General features: G+C 36.0%; 2 protein-coding genes across 2 annotated transcripts; one reads left to right on the top strand and one right to left on the bottom strand.

The window, feature by feature from the left end:
* Nucleotides 1–690: 690 nt before the first annotated feature.
* On the bottom strand, nt 691–2,735 carry LOC112027643 (heat shock cognate 70 kDa protein 2-like). Its single transcript, XM_024060302.1, has 2 exons — nt 2,519–2,735; nt 691–2,333 (listed from the first exon to the last, which is right to left on the bottom strand). The coding sequence occupies exons 1-2, from the start codon at nt 2,733–2,735 to the stop codon at nt 691–693; spliced, it is 1,860 nt and encodes a 619-aa protein (XP_023916070.1).
* Nucleotides 2,736–11,608: 8,873 nt separating this feature from the next.
* Nucleotides 11,609–15,487, top strand: LOC112027661 (very-long-chain enoyl-CoA reductase). Its single transcript, XM_024060311.2, has 4 exons — nt 11,609–11,943; nt 12,233–12,272; nt 13,550–14,298; nt 15,247–15,487. Exons 1-4 carry the CDS (start codon nt 11,875–11,877, stop codon nt 15,313–15,315), a joined length of 927 nt encoding a protein of 308 aa, XP_023916079.1. The 5' UTR covers nt 11,609–11,874; the 3' UTR covers nt 15,316–15,487.
* The last annotated feature ends 1,412 nt before the right edge of the window (nt 15,488–16,899 follow it).

The following is a 16,899-nucleotide window of genomic DNA, read 5'->3' as shown; positions in this document are numbered from 1 at the left end:
AGTTAATTTCTAGACAATATTGAATTTTGAAAAGCTTTATGGACAAACAATAGATGTACACTATTAAGAGCACAATAAATATGTGCTACCTCTTCTAACATGAAAAGTAAATCTCAAAAGGAATTAAATTAGCGTGACTTACTTTCTTCTTCTTTTTTTTAACTTGGTTAGAAATCCCTAAATCTAAACCTAGGTAGCTAACATTTATTGTGCTCTTGGATCTCCAAATAATTATCCCTTATTAATACTAAGGCCAAACATTTTTCAATTGTTTTCACTATTATATGTGATAAGTTGTGATTCGAGCAATAATATTTTTATATTAGTCTACCATAGATTGCATACACGTCGCAACAATCCATACTAGCGGAAATGTTGTCACTAAGCTAATGATCCACATGGTATTAATGTAAGAAGTAGAACTTTTTTTTGTTTTGTTTTTTAGAATTAGGAAGTAGAACTAAGCTGTAAAGGTTTAGTAGTAGAGCTTTAATTTTTGTGCTAAATAGTTCTATCTAAAAAGAGTTTTAGCAATTAGAGCAAATATTAAGGTATTTTGAAGTTGTGGAAAGCTATTTGGTAATCATTACATCCGTTGCAAGAAAACGCAAGAACAAAATGTGGTCAAACGTAGGTGACACAATTTGAACCATTACATCCGTTGCAATGAGAGGGTGCTATGACGAACTTTTAATTATCATCTTTTTGTTGCATGGGATTGCAGATACTCTTGAGCCATTCCAGCTTGTCCTGATACGGTTTTAAATCCACGACATGGCGGTCATCTAATGACCATTGAATCACCTGTTCAATGGCATCTTTAATCTCTTTCAGAACTGCAGGGCTAAGCTTGGCACAAATATTCTCATCATTGACAGCATTTTTCATGTTGTAGGCATAGTTCTCCAAATCCAACTTAGCCTTAACCTTCTTCATGTGATAGTCATCTTCAGCCTTGTATCTCTTTGCATCCTGGACCATCCTCTCAACCTCTTCATTGGACAGTCTCCACTTATCATTGGTAATAGTGATCTTCCTTTTCACACCAGTGGTCTTCTCCTCCGAAGAAACATTCAAGATACCATCGATGTCAAGATCAAAACAAACTATTACCTTAGCAACACCCCTAGGTGCTGGAGTAACAGGAATTGTAATATTTCCCAAGAAGTTGTTATCACAAGGTCTTACTCTCTCACCCTCATAAACATGGAAAGTTATAGAAGCCTGGTTATCAAACAAGGTTTGGTATTCAAGCTCCTTCTTGGTGGGAATGGTGGTATTCCTTGGAATCAAAACAGACATCACCGGTCCACGAACTCCTACACCGAGGGACAAAGGGGTGACATTTAAGAGTATAATGTCTTGAATTTTCTCATTACCCATTCCGGTCAAGATAGCGGCTTGAACAGCGGCTCCATAAGCCACAGCTTCATCAGGATTAATGCTCTTGCTGAGCTCCTTCCCATCAAAGAAGTCCTGCAACAACTGCTGCACCTTGGGGATTCTGGAAGAACCACCCGTAAGAACAATATCATGGACACAACTCTTGTCCATCTTAGCATCAGCCAAACACTTTTCCACAGGCTTGATACACTTCCTCAACAAATCCATGTTGAGTTCGGAAAATTTAGCACAGGTAATAGTTGAAAAGAAATCGATACCATTATATAAACAGTCAACTTCAATGGCTGTCTCAATTGTAGAAGAAAGAATCCTCTTTGCTTTCTCGCAAGCAGTTCTCAACCTCCTAAGAGCTCTGGAGTCTCTACTAATGTCCACATTGTGTTGCCTTCTAAATATCTCAACAAAATGCTTTAACATTCTGTTATCAAAGTCCTGGCCTCCAAGGTGAGTGTCTCCAGCCACGGCCTTCACTTCGAAGACACCCTTTTCAATTGTGAGGAGAGAGACATCAGTAGTACCACCACCCAAATCGAAAACCAACACATTTCTCTTGCCAATGCTACCAACCATCTTTTCAAGACCATAAGCAATGGCTGCAGCAGTTGGTTCATTAATTATGCGCAGAACATTCAGGCCTGCAATGCCTCCAGCATCCTTTGTGGCCTTACGCTGAGAGTCATTGAAGTAGGCTGGGACAGTAACAACTGCATTTTTCACAGTTTTGCCTAGGTAGGCTTCAGCTATCTCACGCATCTTTATTAGGACCATAGATGAAATTTCCTCGGCAGTAAAGTGCTTCTCTTCGCCTTTATAGTTCACCATGATCATAGGCTTGTCACCAGGACCTCCAATGACCTTGAATGGCCAGAGGTTGATATCATTCTGAATCGAGGGATCACTAAATCTCCTACCGATCAACCTCTTTGCATCTGCAATATAATACCTTATTAAGAAACAGATACCTCAAATAGTACTATTAGACAACACTGAAGCACAAGAAGAAGCAAGATTATATATTCCTAAGTGAAAAACAAGTTTTTAGGAATAAAAACAAATTCTTTCTTAAAAAAAAAAAAAAAAAAAACAATTGTTCACTGGGGAGAGAGGAGATTACCAAAGACAGAGTTAGTGGGATTCCTAGCAACCTGATTCATGGCAGGATCACCGACCAAGCTTTGGGCAGAAGTGAATGCAACATAGGAGGGTGTGGTTCTGTTTCCTTGATCATTCGTTATTATCTCTACTCTATCATTTTGCCACACTGCCACGCATGAATACGTTGTACCCAGATCGATCCCAATCGCCGGGCCCTCTCCTTGGTTGTTGGCCATTGTTGTCCTGAGGAACCACAAGTTCAAAGAATTGGTAATTATTAGTTCACAAAATTTAGGTTAAAAAAAAAGGCTTTTTGTTTGAATGGACGGACAAACTCCAAATCAATATAGTTTTAGAAAATCCATTATTATAGTCTCCTTTTCCAGTTTATGTCTAACTTGAAATTCGCATCAAAAGTAAATTAATTTAAACTCACCTTATATTTTCACTCATAGTTTGAATTCAATAACCCAAAAAGTCTCCTCAAAGAAAATCCCAAATAAAAAATCTCCTTATTTTTCTAGCCTCACCTTTTTTTGTACTTCACTGCGCCCTCAGTGACTTTCTTCTTCTTTTTCACGTAACTCTCCCTGACTGCTTTCTCAATATTACAGTATTTTCTCTTTTATTTCAGGCGGCCCTGTTACACAGAAGTATCTGCGGTATATATAGGAGTATAATATACTACCCTACCGCCTATGAGTTATATATATATATATATATATAGAGGTTATGAGTCTCAATTCACCAGGACTTCTATTCCTTTTTAAAATAGGAGATTACGTGGGACAATTGTTTTATAAAGCTATCAACACAAACTACTTTACAAATATTTTACAAATAGATGATGTGGCATACTCCATGTCACTAAAATGCCACATAAGATATTAATAAACTAAAATTATTTTTTTTTTCTAAAAAAAAAAAAAAAAAAAAAACCTGCTTCTTCTCTCCCTCCCTCCCTCCAATCCCAAATCCACAAAAAAAAAAAAAATGATTATACAAACTCCAAACCCACTGCTCCCTCTTGCCCATGCCTTCACTCCACCATTCACCAATGCATACCGCCGCCACATAAGTCCCTGGATTTGTTGCTGGAGCTACCATGAACATGGTGTCGCCATGCCATCTAACTCCCTCCCGGTGACAACAATAACAACGGTTATACTCTGTTTCAGTATTGAAATTTGTTTTTTTATTAATTAATTCATATGAAAATTTGGTGTAAAGTATTGCAATATCTGTGGCCTCAAGGCAATCCAATGGATTACATAGACAAAAAAAGGAAAAAAAAAAATTGGAATGGGTCATAATAATTAACAACCAAAAAGAATTTTTCTGTATTTTGAGCTTTTGAATAATGTGGAGATTTTCTATGTTTACAAATGTAACTTAAATTTTTGCTCAAATTTGTTTAATTCATATTTTGAGTCTTGCAAGTGGGTTTGAAATACCCAAGTGGATAGATTTGAAACAGAGGGGTGCTATTTAGAAATTCATACCAGTTGAGAGTATTTGCAATATAAATCTAATTTTGAGTAACATACTGCTGAACTTTTGTTCAATCCTATATATTCTAAAGTGCTGTTTTGCATGAATAGCCTTTATACCCTAAGACTATGGATTTTGTCATTTATCTTGTTGTACCTGCTGTTGACTTGATTTTGTCATTTATCTTGTTGTTGACTTGGATTTTTCTCATTTGTCTTTGGTTGATGCAGCTCCAATGTAGCAACCTAGCAGCTGTTGACTTGATTTTGTCATTTATCTTGTTGTTGACTTGGATTTTTCTCATTTGTCTCTGGTTGATGCAGCTCCAATGTAGCAACCTAGCATGCTAGGTTGCTACGTTGGAGCTGCATCAACCAAAGAGGAAGCTACATTAGTGTAACTTGGCAAGGAGTATGCCCTTAATATTGTAAAAAAAAAAAAAATATTATATATATATAGAGAGAGAGAGAGAGAGAGAGAGAGAGAGAAGAATGCAGTACCTTGATAAAATTCACTATTGCCCAGATGCAATTTTTTTTTCAGTGTTTTTCCTGGTCTTATTGATAAAATTACAACCTTATTTTTAGCTTTAAGGTTTAGCTATTTTTTGAATATGATAATGAGTTGTCCTCTACTCAAGTAGAGGCTTTGTTTTTTTGTTTTTGTTTTTTTTTTTTTTTTTTTTTTTTTTTTTTTTTTGACGTTGAAGTAGAGGCTTTGTTATATTAGAGGGTATGCCCCTTGATATTGTCTTGTTGTAGTGTTGACGGTTATGTAACAAACTCGAATTTGACCAAAACAAGTTACACTAAAAAAAAAAAAAAGAGTTATATCTCTATATATCCCAAATTGAGCATAATTTAGGATGTGCAATGTTCTACAATAACAAAAAAAATAACCCAAAAGATGGGCAATGTGACATCAACATAATGAGGATCAAACATATCCATTTCTTAATAACATAAATATAGAGCAAAGATATCCATCTCTTTATTCATGATTTGACAAAATTTGAAAGAAATTTCAATGAATAAAGCTTGACAAATTCAAGTTATACAGAAGCTATGGTTGTAATTGTAAAGCTCAAAAAAAATTAAATAAAAAAGAAGCTCTTGTTGTAAGTCACCATCTGTGCTTGAAAAAAAATAAAAAAATAAAAAAAGCTTCCCCCACACACATGTAATACCACAATATCCATTACAAATGAAGAACGAAAACCACCCATTTCTAATATGTTGTGTTCACCACAAAAAGGAAAAGCAAAAATTTTGTCATCTTGATCAAGTCAAACTTAATTTTTACTGAAGTTGTCAGCCTCTTGATCCTTAAATTGATGCAGTAACAATGCTTATAGCAGATCCAAATGATTGAAGTTGTTTATAGGACGTTATTGTGTTCCTTAAACACTAAGCTGGTCAGTATTTGGCCCAAGACATCCACTTCCCCAAAATCGAATTGGATGACCCTATAAATATAAATTTCATTAAACCAAAAAAAAAAAAAAAAGGTTAAATTAAATCTCTTAACAAGTATAAGATTGAATAAAAGTTAAGGAATTACTAATAGTTGGTGTATATTGCTTCCCAGAGTGCCAAAATATCTTGGGTTATTACTAGTTACCGCTCTTTGATTAGGAAGACTCTACAATCAAATTACATATATTGGCAAAAAAATACAAATAAATAGTATAAAATGAATTATAAATGATAAACTATACCTGCATTTGGTTTCAAGGAAATAAAGGAGTGCCAAAATATGGCATCATATATATCCACCATTCGAAACTTGACTTGGATGACATGATGTGCAATTGAAAATAAATCTTAAAAATTAAATGTCAATCACAGAGAAAAAATTATGCCAAAAAAAATCACATACATAAAAACTTTACCTAGAATTGGTTTAAACTAGAATTTATTAACTGTAGCCCAACAAAACCATCTCCGATGGAGCTACAACTATTTGCCTATAATAAAATGCAATCGTGTGGTGGGGTGGAGGCATAAACAAGAGGAAGCAGATTGTTGATTTGGGATTTGAGACCATATAGGCAAGGAGGGAGAGAGGCAGAGGAGATGCAACCGGGAGGGAGGGAGGCAGAGAAGCTTGAGGGTTTTAGAAAGGTTTTGTTAGGTGATATGTTTTTTTGTTTAGGAGGGTGTTTTGTTTTGTTTTTTTTTTTGCTAATATCTTACTTGGCATTTTAGTTTTTAAAAGCTGACAAGGAGTATGCCACATCAATAGTTTGTAAAATGTTTGTAGAATAATCTGTATCTGTAGCATTACTCTTCTTACAAACTCACTTCTCATAAGTCATAAATACCTTTTTCTCAACAACAACAAAAATCACTAGGGAGTTCTATTCCTTTCTGAAATAGGATATTAAGTGAGCCTCCTGTTTTGTAAGTGGGCTTGACTCACTTGTTTTTCTGTGTTGTCTCCCCAATCTATTAGGTTCCCCTTTCTATGATATAGTGTAGAAAAATATTCTATCTAAATTCCCCATGTTAACACCAAAAGTTCAGATTGTTAATTTTGTTGTTGTTGTTGTTAGATTTGGGGTATAATTGAATGGTTTTGAATTTTTCTGAAAATAAAGTAAAAGAATGGAAAAATTGTACTCACCTCCCTTCTAGTTTGAAATAAGACACCCACCTCTTTTAGAATACAAACTATTTATATTAACCTCTTTTAAATGACTAAAAAAAGACTTTAATAGTCCATTTGGATATAACTGAAAACTGAAAACACTATGTGTGAATAGTGCTGTGAGACCCATTTCTAATTTTTTTTTTTCTGAATAAAGTGGTTATGAGTATCGTGTTCATGCACACATGAACAGTACGTGAATAGTGATGAACAGTGTGTGTACAGTGAATTTCGTCCTCTCTAAAACGTGTGCAGCAAAAAAAAAATTTTAATAAATAAATAAACGCAAACGCAAAACGCTAATCATCCGGATCCAAACACATACTAAAAATCTTCATTTTCCTATTGTGGCCTCCTTTTAAATGTCATTCATGCCACAGCCACCTCAAATAGGAAATTCATAATTTTTTTGAGCCTTTATATTTAGGGATTTTTTAAACTCAAATAGGATATTTTCAGCCATTCAAGAGAAGTTGGTGTAATTACAAGAGATAGGTGTCAGATGGAAATTAAGTGCAATAATAGAAAACCTCAACAATGGTTGGTGTAATTTTCCCATTAAAACAAAAATCATACCATCTCAATGAGTGCTACATGGTAAAATCTTCTATCTCCATGAGGTATACTCCCCTGCCTTGCATGGCCATGGTGTTGGTTGGCAATGGTAGCTCTCAAATTACCATCTTTCTGTCATTTAAATGTTGGATGCTTGGTGGATTGTTAGCTTCAATTAAGCAATATTTATGTTAAACAATTTATTTCGGTCTTTTTTTTTTTTTTTTTTTTTGGAGAATCAACAATTTAGTTAGGCCTACTACAATTAATTATAATGACCCCGCCCCAACTGTGTAGATATTGTCCACTTTGGGACCCATACCTCTTACGGTTTTGTTCTCCCCCAAAGTACACAGCAATAGGGGAAAAGCAACACATTAAAGGGAGATCATTCTTTATAAATACATTCCCATGTGCTTCCCTAGGTGATGTGGGATTCCATGGAATGCAAGACCCCCCTTTTGGGTCACTACAATCAACCCCCCTTACAGGCACACGCATCCTCACGTGTGGGGTCCACAATTCCGGCTACGGCATGGCTCTAATACCATCTATAACGACCCCACCCCAACTATGTAGATATTGTTCATCAAAATCAAATCTGCTAACATTTCTCTATCCTCAATTTGGATGACACAAGACTTAAGCATAGAATTACACACCACAGAATCACCCATAAGCGTGGCCACAGACAAGTCATAATCCATAAGTCTAGGTTTCTTATCACATAACTTAACATATCGAGAGGAGATGAAAGAGAGTGTAGATCCAGAATCAAATAGAGTTTTAGCAAAGTTTGAGAATAATGGGAGGATACTTGTAACCACAGTATCCGAAGCTTGAACGTCTTGTGGTGTGAGTGCAAACACTCTCCCTTGTGCTTTCCTCCTCAGATCATTCTTTCCAGGTTAAGCTATTGAGTTTTGTTAAAGAGATGTACAGCTTATAGCCAAGTGTCCTGTCTTCCCACAATTATAACAAGCCTTTCCTTCAAAGAAACACGGCTTATCTCCATGAAACCTTCCACATGTAGGGCAAGCATTCGAACTTCTACCTTGAGCATTCTGGGGTGGATTCTTATTTTCTAGCTTATTTGATGATGAATTACTCCCAGACCTCCTAAAAGATCCTTTCTTGTTCCAATGACTTTGAGCATTGCCTTGTCGAAAGCCTGTCTATCCAGTGTTTCTAGGTGGGTTCTCCTTCCTAACATTGTTCTTGAAATCTTCCTCCAGTCTTATAGCTCTCTTAACTGACTCTGCATAATTATCAACCCCTGATGCAATCAAATGGTGTCGAAGTCTCTCATTCAACCTCTTTTGAAATCTACTTGCTTTCTTACCTCAGTAAGGATTAAGTGGAGTCCAAAGCGAGATAACTCGATGAATTTAGCAACATAATACTCAAGAGTCATACTTCCTTGCACCAAATCAGCAAATTCCTTCTCTTTTCGTTCCCGAACCACCTCAGGGAAGTAGTTATCATAGAAAACCCTTTTAAATTTCTCCCAAGTGATGGGGTTTCTCTTAGTGTCCATTCCCTCCAAAATGGCCTTAGTGGATCTCCACCAACGCTCAACTTCCCCAATCAACTTGAAAGTTGCAAACCGCACATTTTAAGAGTCAGTGCAATCTAAAGCTTCTAACAACTTCTCCATCTGCAAGAACCAATTCTCAGCTTCTGTAGGATCTGGCTTCCCATCAAAGGAAGAAGGATTTTGCTTCATAAAAGTCTCAAAAGAGCAACCAGCCCCTGCCTCTACTCTACCTACGTCTCTACTAGCAACATGGGCCAACCTGTCCAACAGTCGGGCAGCAGCTTCATCCAAAGGATCAGTGCGTGTCACCCTAGGATGTTCATTATTTCTCACATCTTGAGTGACTTCAGCCTTAGTATCAACCCTTGCTTTGGTTAGCCTTCGCAAATTAACAATAGGTTCCTCGCTATTGGAATTAGCTACTCTCTTCTTTTTGGGTGGCATGATACCTAGTTAACAAAGAAATCAAGAAATATAGATGGTGCAACAATTATTATTACTATACACAAGAAGTAACATTGCCAAAATTATTTAAAATATCTCATCAAACATAACCTAAAGACCAAATGCTCTGACAAAAAAAAAATCAAGATCATAACCTAGTTTCAAGTGTCTACAAGATCATGACCTAGTTTTCAAGTGTCTACAGAATCATATCCTAAGCTCTAATACCACAATTGTAACGACCCAAGGAAAAGCGCTAGCCACATCTGCGCTATACTGTAAAAAGACTAGTCACAATTGAAGCTTCTTGTAGTTGTTAATAAAACCTAGATCTACCCAGTAAATACCCGATGTGGGACTCATTATACACTCACACACATCACACAATCAATCAAACTAGGGCAACACAAACTCCCCCACTTAAATCCCTAACGTCTTCGTTAGGGCCCACTTTGTGGGGTAGTGTCTCCAAGCCCACACAAGGTTACTGGGACAGCTCTGATACCATCTGTAACAACCCTACCCCACCTATGTAGATATTATCCACTTTGGGGGCTCTTACCCTCACGGTTTTGTTCTCCTCCAAAGCACACAGTAGTGGGGGAAAAGGCTTCTACACATTGAAGGTAGGTCATTCCTTATAAACACATTCCTATGTGTTTCCCTAAGTGTTGTGGGATTTCATAGAATGCAAACCCCCCCCCCCCTTTTGGGTCACTGTAATCTACCCCCCTTACGGGCACACACGTCCTCCCGTGTGGGGCCCACACTTCCGACTAGGGCATGGCTCTAATACCATCTATAACAACCTCACCCCAACTATGTAGATATTGTTCGCTTTAGAACCCATACTCCTCACAGTTTTGTTCTCACCCAAAGCACACAATAGTACGGAAAAAGACCTGTACACATTAAAGGGAGGTCATTTCTTATAAACACATTCTCATGTGCTTTCCTAGGCGATGTGGGATTCCATGGAATGCAAGACCCCTCTTTTGGGTCACTACAATCCACCCCCCTTACGGGCACACGCGTCCTCGCATGTGGGGCCCACACTTCCGACTAGGGCATGGTTTTGATACCATCTATAATGACCTCGCCCCAACTGTGTAGATATTGTCCGCTTTAGGACCCATACTCCTCACGGTTTTGTTCTCCCCCAAAGCACACAGCAGTAGGGGAAAAAGCCTCTACACATTAAAGGGATGACATTCCTTATAAACACATTCTCATGTGCTTTCCTAGGCGATGTGGGATTCCATGGAATGCAAGACCCCCCTTTTGGGTTACTACAATCCACCCCCCTTACGAGCACATGCGTCCTCGCATGTAGGGCCCACACTTCCGGCTAGGGCATAGCTCTGATACCATCTATAACAACCACACCCCAACTGTGTAGATACTATCCGCTTTGGTGGGCTGGGGCATGGATTTGCATGTATAATAAATTACATCGGTTTTAACTTCTATCCATAATCCCAAAATTGCGCATTAATATTTTTTTTCAAAAATATGTTGATTTTCTGACAAGAATTTTGTAGCTCAATTGATATTTAATAATTTCATATGAAATTTCAAGGTTGAAATCCATCTCTAGCAATTAAGGAATTATATAATATATACACTTAACCAAATATGGAAAGTAGGGCAGTAAATGAGTCAAGCAAAATTAAGTATCAAAAGTTCAAGCTTATTTATTTAATTTAATTTTTTTTTTCAAAAACAAGCCGAGCTTGAGCTCATTATATATCAAACAAGATTTTATGCTCAAGTTTTGCTCATTTTCTTATCGAGCAAGCTCAAACTTGTTCACTAATTACTTGATTAACTTATTATTTTTATCTATCTTATGAAACCATCACTAAAATATTTTATCTATTCATAATCCCATGAATTTTTATTATAAATAAATTATATATATCATTAATAAACTACAAATAATAATTTAATATCATATGAACCTATTAACAAACTTATACAATCCAATTTCAAGTCTATATTAATATATTTTTAAACAAGTAAACGTATAAAATGTTATATTATATATAGTTAAATTGAACTCTCATATTCACGAATTTATTCACGAATATATTATTATGTTTAAACTTGACTTATTTAACAATTGAGTCTAGAATTGAGGCTTAAACTTTACTTGTTTTCTAAACAAATAAATAGAACTTCACATATTTTCTCGAGTCAATCGTTCTCAAACAACTTGGTTTATATACAGCCATACGATGGGAAGGGAAATTTGAAGAGTAGACAACAAAGGCCACACTTGTCTTCGCCCTTCACATCTCTTGACCAAATTTAATAAGGTGGGACCTATGGTGATATGTCCCAAGCAAAGTTGTTCGAGGTTAGAAGTTAAAACCTGGCCCACGAGTGTAAAACCCTGGTTATAGTATAGCTTAAAAGGCAACACAGATGAGATGAGATGAGGAATTGTGGTTCACCAGCCGATACAGTTAGCTCTCCTACCCCAACAACACGCCATTACTGTATCTCCCAAACCCACCCCTTAATTACTCTGCAAAAAAATTAATACTACCCTACCCATCTCTGGGATCTCATACGAGTTTCCCGTTTCCTCAATTGGGTCACAGCTCTTGGATCTTCAATAAAACCACCCACAAATTAAAAGGGTTCGTCGTTTACACCATTTCGTGAATTGGGTCACTCTCTTTTGGTCTCAAAAAATGAAGGTCAGTGTAGTTTCTCGGAGTGGTAAAGATGTTGTCAAGGGTGGCCTTGAGCTCAGTGATTCCGTACGTTCTTCTCTCTCTTTTTTCCTTTGTTTTTGTAATTTATTAACTTAGTGTCTCTGTGAATCGGTGGTAACGATCATCTCAATTCAGCTGGGTTTGTTAGTTCCAATTTAAGTAAAAGATTGGTTTTTTTTTTTTTTTTTTTGGGAGGATAAAATGATTAAGACCCGAAATGGTCTTCTTCTTTGTTTTCTTGGGTTTATATTAGTTTCATGATTTTTGTTTTCCTTTGCATGTATTTGAATAATACCCAATTGTGATAGTATATGTCTTTTTTGTTAATTTGTAGGCTACGGTTGCAGATCTGCAGGAGGCAATTCATCAACGAAGTAAGTGCTAGATTTGCTTTCCTAGTTATTAGAATTTCCATGCAAATTTTTACCTTGAAGGCTTGAACTGCTACGTATGCTTTGTTAGTCAGTTAATCTATGTTTCGCGAAATATTTATGGTTGATTTTAAGAGAGAAATGCCCAAAAAGTGTTATTTTCCACATGTAGTGATGTAGGTGTTAATACTGGTTTTAGTATGGGTTTGAGGATGAAAAGAGATTTTCTTTATTATGGGAATTAGTGAAACTTCTATAAACGGCTGCAAATTTGACAAGTGAGTTCTACATGATGTTTTTTGCACACAAATGTGAAGGACGTCTTCTCTATTGTCTTTAAGGACTTAATTTTCTTTCTTGAAATTATCCTAGTAAGAATTAGTAACATCCTTATGCTTAAAGCCAAATTAGAGCTTTGGTTGTTCATACCACATAGGTGAAACCTTTCTAGTGATAAATTTTTTGATACAGATTTGCCTCTTGAACTGCATTTCTCTCTCTCCCTCCCACCCCCACCCGGCCACCCCCAATAGAAGGAATGAAGTTCACTTTATCTACTAGAATGTACACATATCAGTCTGTTGAGGGTAATGTACTTTCTTGAAGATGATTCTCCCAAATCATTGAATATTTTTCTACTCCGGTAGTATCCAAGGATAATGAGTCATGACATTGAATATTTGTGGGCATGACAGATCACTTTGAAAAATTATATGTTAAAGCACCAGGTCTTGTTGGGGTTTGTTTGACTTAAGGTATTTTCAGATTTCAGAGAACTATAATTTGTATGCAGTGTTAATTACAAGTAGATAAAAAAAATAAAAATAAAAATAAAAAAAACTTATAAAAAAAAAAATTGTATGCAGTGTGAATTCAAGCACACTGAAAGGAAATCTTGACACTTACCACTGGAGCTCTTTTTTTTTTTTTCATGATGTAATATTTCTGTCAAGAACGAAATAATTTTTAAGTCCATGGGATCTGTAAGATTTTTAACAAAATCAGCACTAGACTTCCTGTCTGATTTTATTTATATTTTCTGGACCTCCAGTGTGTCTAAGATTGAGGCGTGGCCTCTTGTAGTTCATCATATTAGGCGTATTCACTATTGGACTTAAATTTATTACTGATTTACTGCCTGAGATAATATTTATATGCTTTGTTTCATTGTGAGTTTGACCCCTGCCCCCAAAAACTGAATGTGAGTGCATGTGTACATGTGTTGACAGACTTGCATGTCATATGATTTAACTCACCTGATTTTCATCTTACATCAACAGCCAAAAAGTTCTATCCTTCAAGACAGCGGTTAACCCTCCCCCTTAAACCGGGATCAAAGGAAAAGCCTGTTGTTCTTAACTACAAGAAAAGTCTCAAGGATTATTGTGATGGAAACCACTTGACTGTAGTGTTCAAGGACCTGGGCACACAAGTTTCCTATCGCACACTTTTCTTCTTTGAATACTTGGGTCCTTTGCTCCTTTATCCCATCTTTTATTACTTCCCTGTCTACCAGTTCTTTGGCTACAAAGGGGAGCGAGTCATCCACCCAGTTCAGACATATGCTTTATATTACTGGTGTTTCCACTACTTCAAACGAATTATGGAAACATTTTTTGTGCATCGGTTCAGCCATGCAACCTCACCACTCTCCAATGTGTTTCGTAATTGTGCATATTATTGGACCTTTGGCTCTTACATTGCTTACTATGTGAACCACCCACTTTACACCCCTGTTAGTGACCTCCAAATGAAGATCGGCTTTGGGTTTGGAGTGCTTTGTCAAATCTGTAACTTCTATTGCCATATCTTGCTGAGGAATCTGCGCAGCCCTGATGGGAATGGAGGATATCAAATTCCACATGGTTTTCTATTCAATATTGTGACATGTGCAAACTACACAACAGAGATTTATCAATGGTTGGGTTTCAATATTGCCACACAGACTGTCGCAGGCTATGTTTTCCTTGTGGTTGCTACTCTTATTATGACCAATTGGGCCCTCGCAAAGCACCGTCGTCTGAAGAAGGTTACTTTTTTTTAATGAAACTTTCTTTACTTTTTGTTGAACATGTTTGTTTTAATTTCTTTTCTGCATATAACCGCATGCATTTCTTTAAAATTTGAGGCATTTTCTCTGATCATATGTCCACCTGCGTTTACTCCTTTCTAGATTGGGTGTGACTAGGATCTAGGTAAGTTATTTTAGATTTTTATCTGTAAACTATAGATTGGTATTTGAGAAGGTATACGGCTTTATAATGTCAAATAAATTACTCTCATACATTTGTCACGCTAGCAACTACTGGATACATCTACATACCAGTGTTTATATGTGTTCATGTATTAGGGGTGACCCGTTGGACCATGAATCTGGTATACAAATATAGATACATTTTTTTATATGTAGATGTATGTGTTTTTTTTTGGGTAATTTTGATCCGATATTTGTTGAGCTTTATCAAATTCAATGGAATACCCTGTTTTGTCTCTTTTTTTTTTTAATCTGAGCAGGATCTTGTTATGCTTTATTGACAATCCTAAATTGCCTCCCTCTTAAAAAACAAAAAAGACAGAAGGCAAGCCTAACTCCTGGGCTTCTAACCTCAGATGTTAACTCCCCCTGCAACGAGGGAGAGATGCACCATGTGTAACATGAAAGTATTTACCCATCCCCCTAAAAATTAGGGGCAAGCCTAGTTACTGAATAAAAGAAAGACCTCAAGTGTACTGTTACCTAACAAAAGTTTATCAATCTAAAATAGATGGCAGGGAGTCCTAACAAAAGTCCAGTTGTGTGCACCTCAAAATTTATGGGCATCATCAACATGTTTCTCAGTGTGTTTTCACTTCTGAATATTTTGATGTGTATCCTATCAGCTTCATTTGTAAACATAATGTCAATTCTATAGACTCAGAAATTTCATTTCTTGTGATATTTCTTGTTAATGTTGCTTCTTAACCTTGTCATCTGCAGCTATTTGATGGGAAGGATGGAAGACCGAAGTATCCACGCAGATGGGTAATATTTCCCCCATTCCTGTAAGCATGGCTCTCATCTTGCATCTTGTTGCTCTCTTTGGTACCAAAAATCAGATTCAACAGCAAGAATTCAAGATGGTTGGAGCTTAGTAGGTGTCAGATATGAACTTGACATTTTTATAGACAGCTTACTTCCACTTGAACTACCTGAGGATAATCATCTTTTATTCTTTTCTTATTGTTTTGTTCAGCCCCAACCACACCCCCCCCCCCCCGTTGACTGCTATATTTATGGCATAGCGACAACTGACAACCCACCTTTCCGATTGAATAGCTAAGGTACTCCTAGTGAGATCAGAATTAAGAGGATGGACAACATTTAGGTACAATTTGTTAGGTAAGAGGAGCTTCTAAGTTTATAATTCATTTGCTAGAAAGAAGGCAAACAAAAGCAAACTTAGAGCATTCACATTAACTCATAAAAAAAATTCGTTTATTTTAGTATAAGAACTTATTTTTTTTATTTTATGTATTTATTTTTCAAAATACTCACATCAAATTATTTATTTTACATTACATTAAAATATCAAATTTTCTTGATTTTTTTAATTGTTTCTTTTTTTTCACACACAATAACCACTATCCACTCTCATCCTTCAACCTTGGAATATGTAAAGAAAAAAAATTAAAAAAAAAAAAAAAAACTCTATGCAAAGTGAATAGTGTCAATGTAAATTTACACAATTACTGTAGTAACTTTGCAAATTTATATATTTTTAACTGTGGATTTATTTTTTTATTGAATGCCTAAAAGTGATACCTTTTCTCTATTTTGCATTGTTTGATGCTGGAAATGCTCTTAGAACCTTGCTATAGCTTCAATTTTCCTCTACAATGTTAGATAACTTTAAGTAGAAAAATTGGATCTCAAATGGTCCTGGCAATAGACCAAAAGTGTAGGCTCTTTATTCATCAAAAAAAAGTGTAGCTCTTTACACTAAGAATGGGCTGTACCTTTCAGCTTTTACATGAGTAATGATTTAATAAGGACTTGGATTGGCAAATCCATGAGATAAAAGGCTGGAGTGGTGGAGTGGCGGACAACTATTCTTTGTTGGAAGAAGTTGCCTAAGCAATTTCAAAGCATATTTTATGTTTAAGGGAAGTATTCAATTGGATTATAATCTCTTTAAAGCTCGTTATTCTATTAAACACAGAAATGTCTAGAAGTAGAACCCATCATGGTTGCCACTCCATAATGTGAGGATCCAAGTTTTTATTGTTATTATTTGTAGTAAAGACTTCTTTTTTATACATGGCATAAAATAACGTTTTCAAAAATGTGCATAAAAAAGATTATTCCTTTTGGAATGAGATTGGAGCTTAGACTTATGATTTATGAACTTCATCCACTCAAATTATTTTCCTACTTAACCAAGAAATCTGATATACCAACTGTACCAATCCAACCTTTTTTTGAGGTAGAAAAAAAAAAAAAAAAAAAATCCCCTTTTCGGACATAGTTTCTTCTGCAACCCAAAAGCATTTGCTAAGGTACAAGGATCCTTTTTTTTTTTTTTTTTTAATTATATGAAATAATGGCATTTCATAAAACTCCTTCCCTAGGACAATGTTTTCCGAGAAAAGA

Source organism: Quercus suber, unplaced genomic scaffold, assembly GCF_002906115.3.
Source record: "Quercus suber isolate HL8 unplaced genomic scaffold, Cork oak 2.0 scaffold_16, whole genome shotgun sequence".
Lineage (NCBI taxonomy): Eukaryota > Viridiplantae > Streptophyta > Magnoliopsida > Fagales > Fagaceae > Quercus > Quercus suber.
This window is presented reverse-complemented; position numbering and strand designations above follow the sequence as displayed.

Coding starts and splice junctions, on each gene's coding strand:
- LOC112027643 (XM_024060302.1), bottom strand. CDS start 2,735: ATGGCCAACAACCAAGGAGAGGGCCCGGCGATTGGGATCGATCTGGGT. Junction 2,334..2,518: donor TCCCACTAACTCTGTCTTTG/GTAATCTCCTCT, acceptor ATTATATTGCAG/ATGCAAAGAGGTTGATCGGT.
- LOC112027661 (XM_024060311.2), top strand. CDS start 11,875: ATGAAGGTCAGTGTAGTTTCTCGGAGTGGTAAAGATGTTGTCAAGGGT. Junction 11,944..12,232: donor GCCTTGAGCTCAGTGATTCC/GTACGTTCTTCT, acceptor GTTAATTTGTAG/GCTACGGTTGCAGATCTGCA. Junction 12,273..13,549: donor GGAGGCAATTCATCAACGAA/GTAAGTGCTAGA, acceptor TTACATCAACAG/CCAAAAAGTTCTATCCTTCA.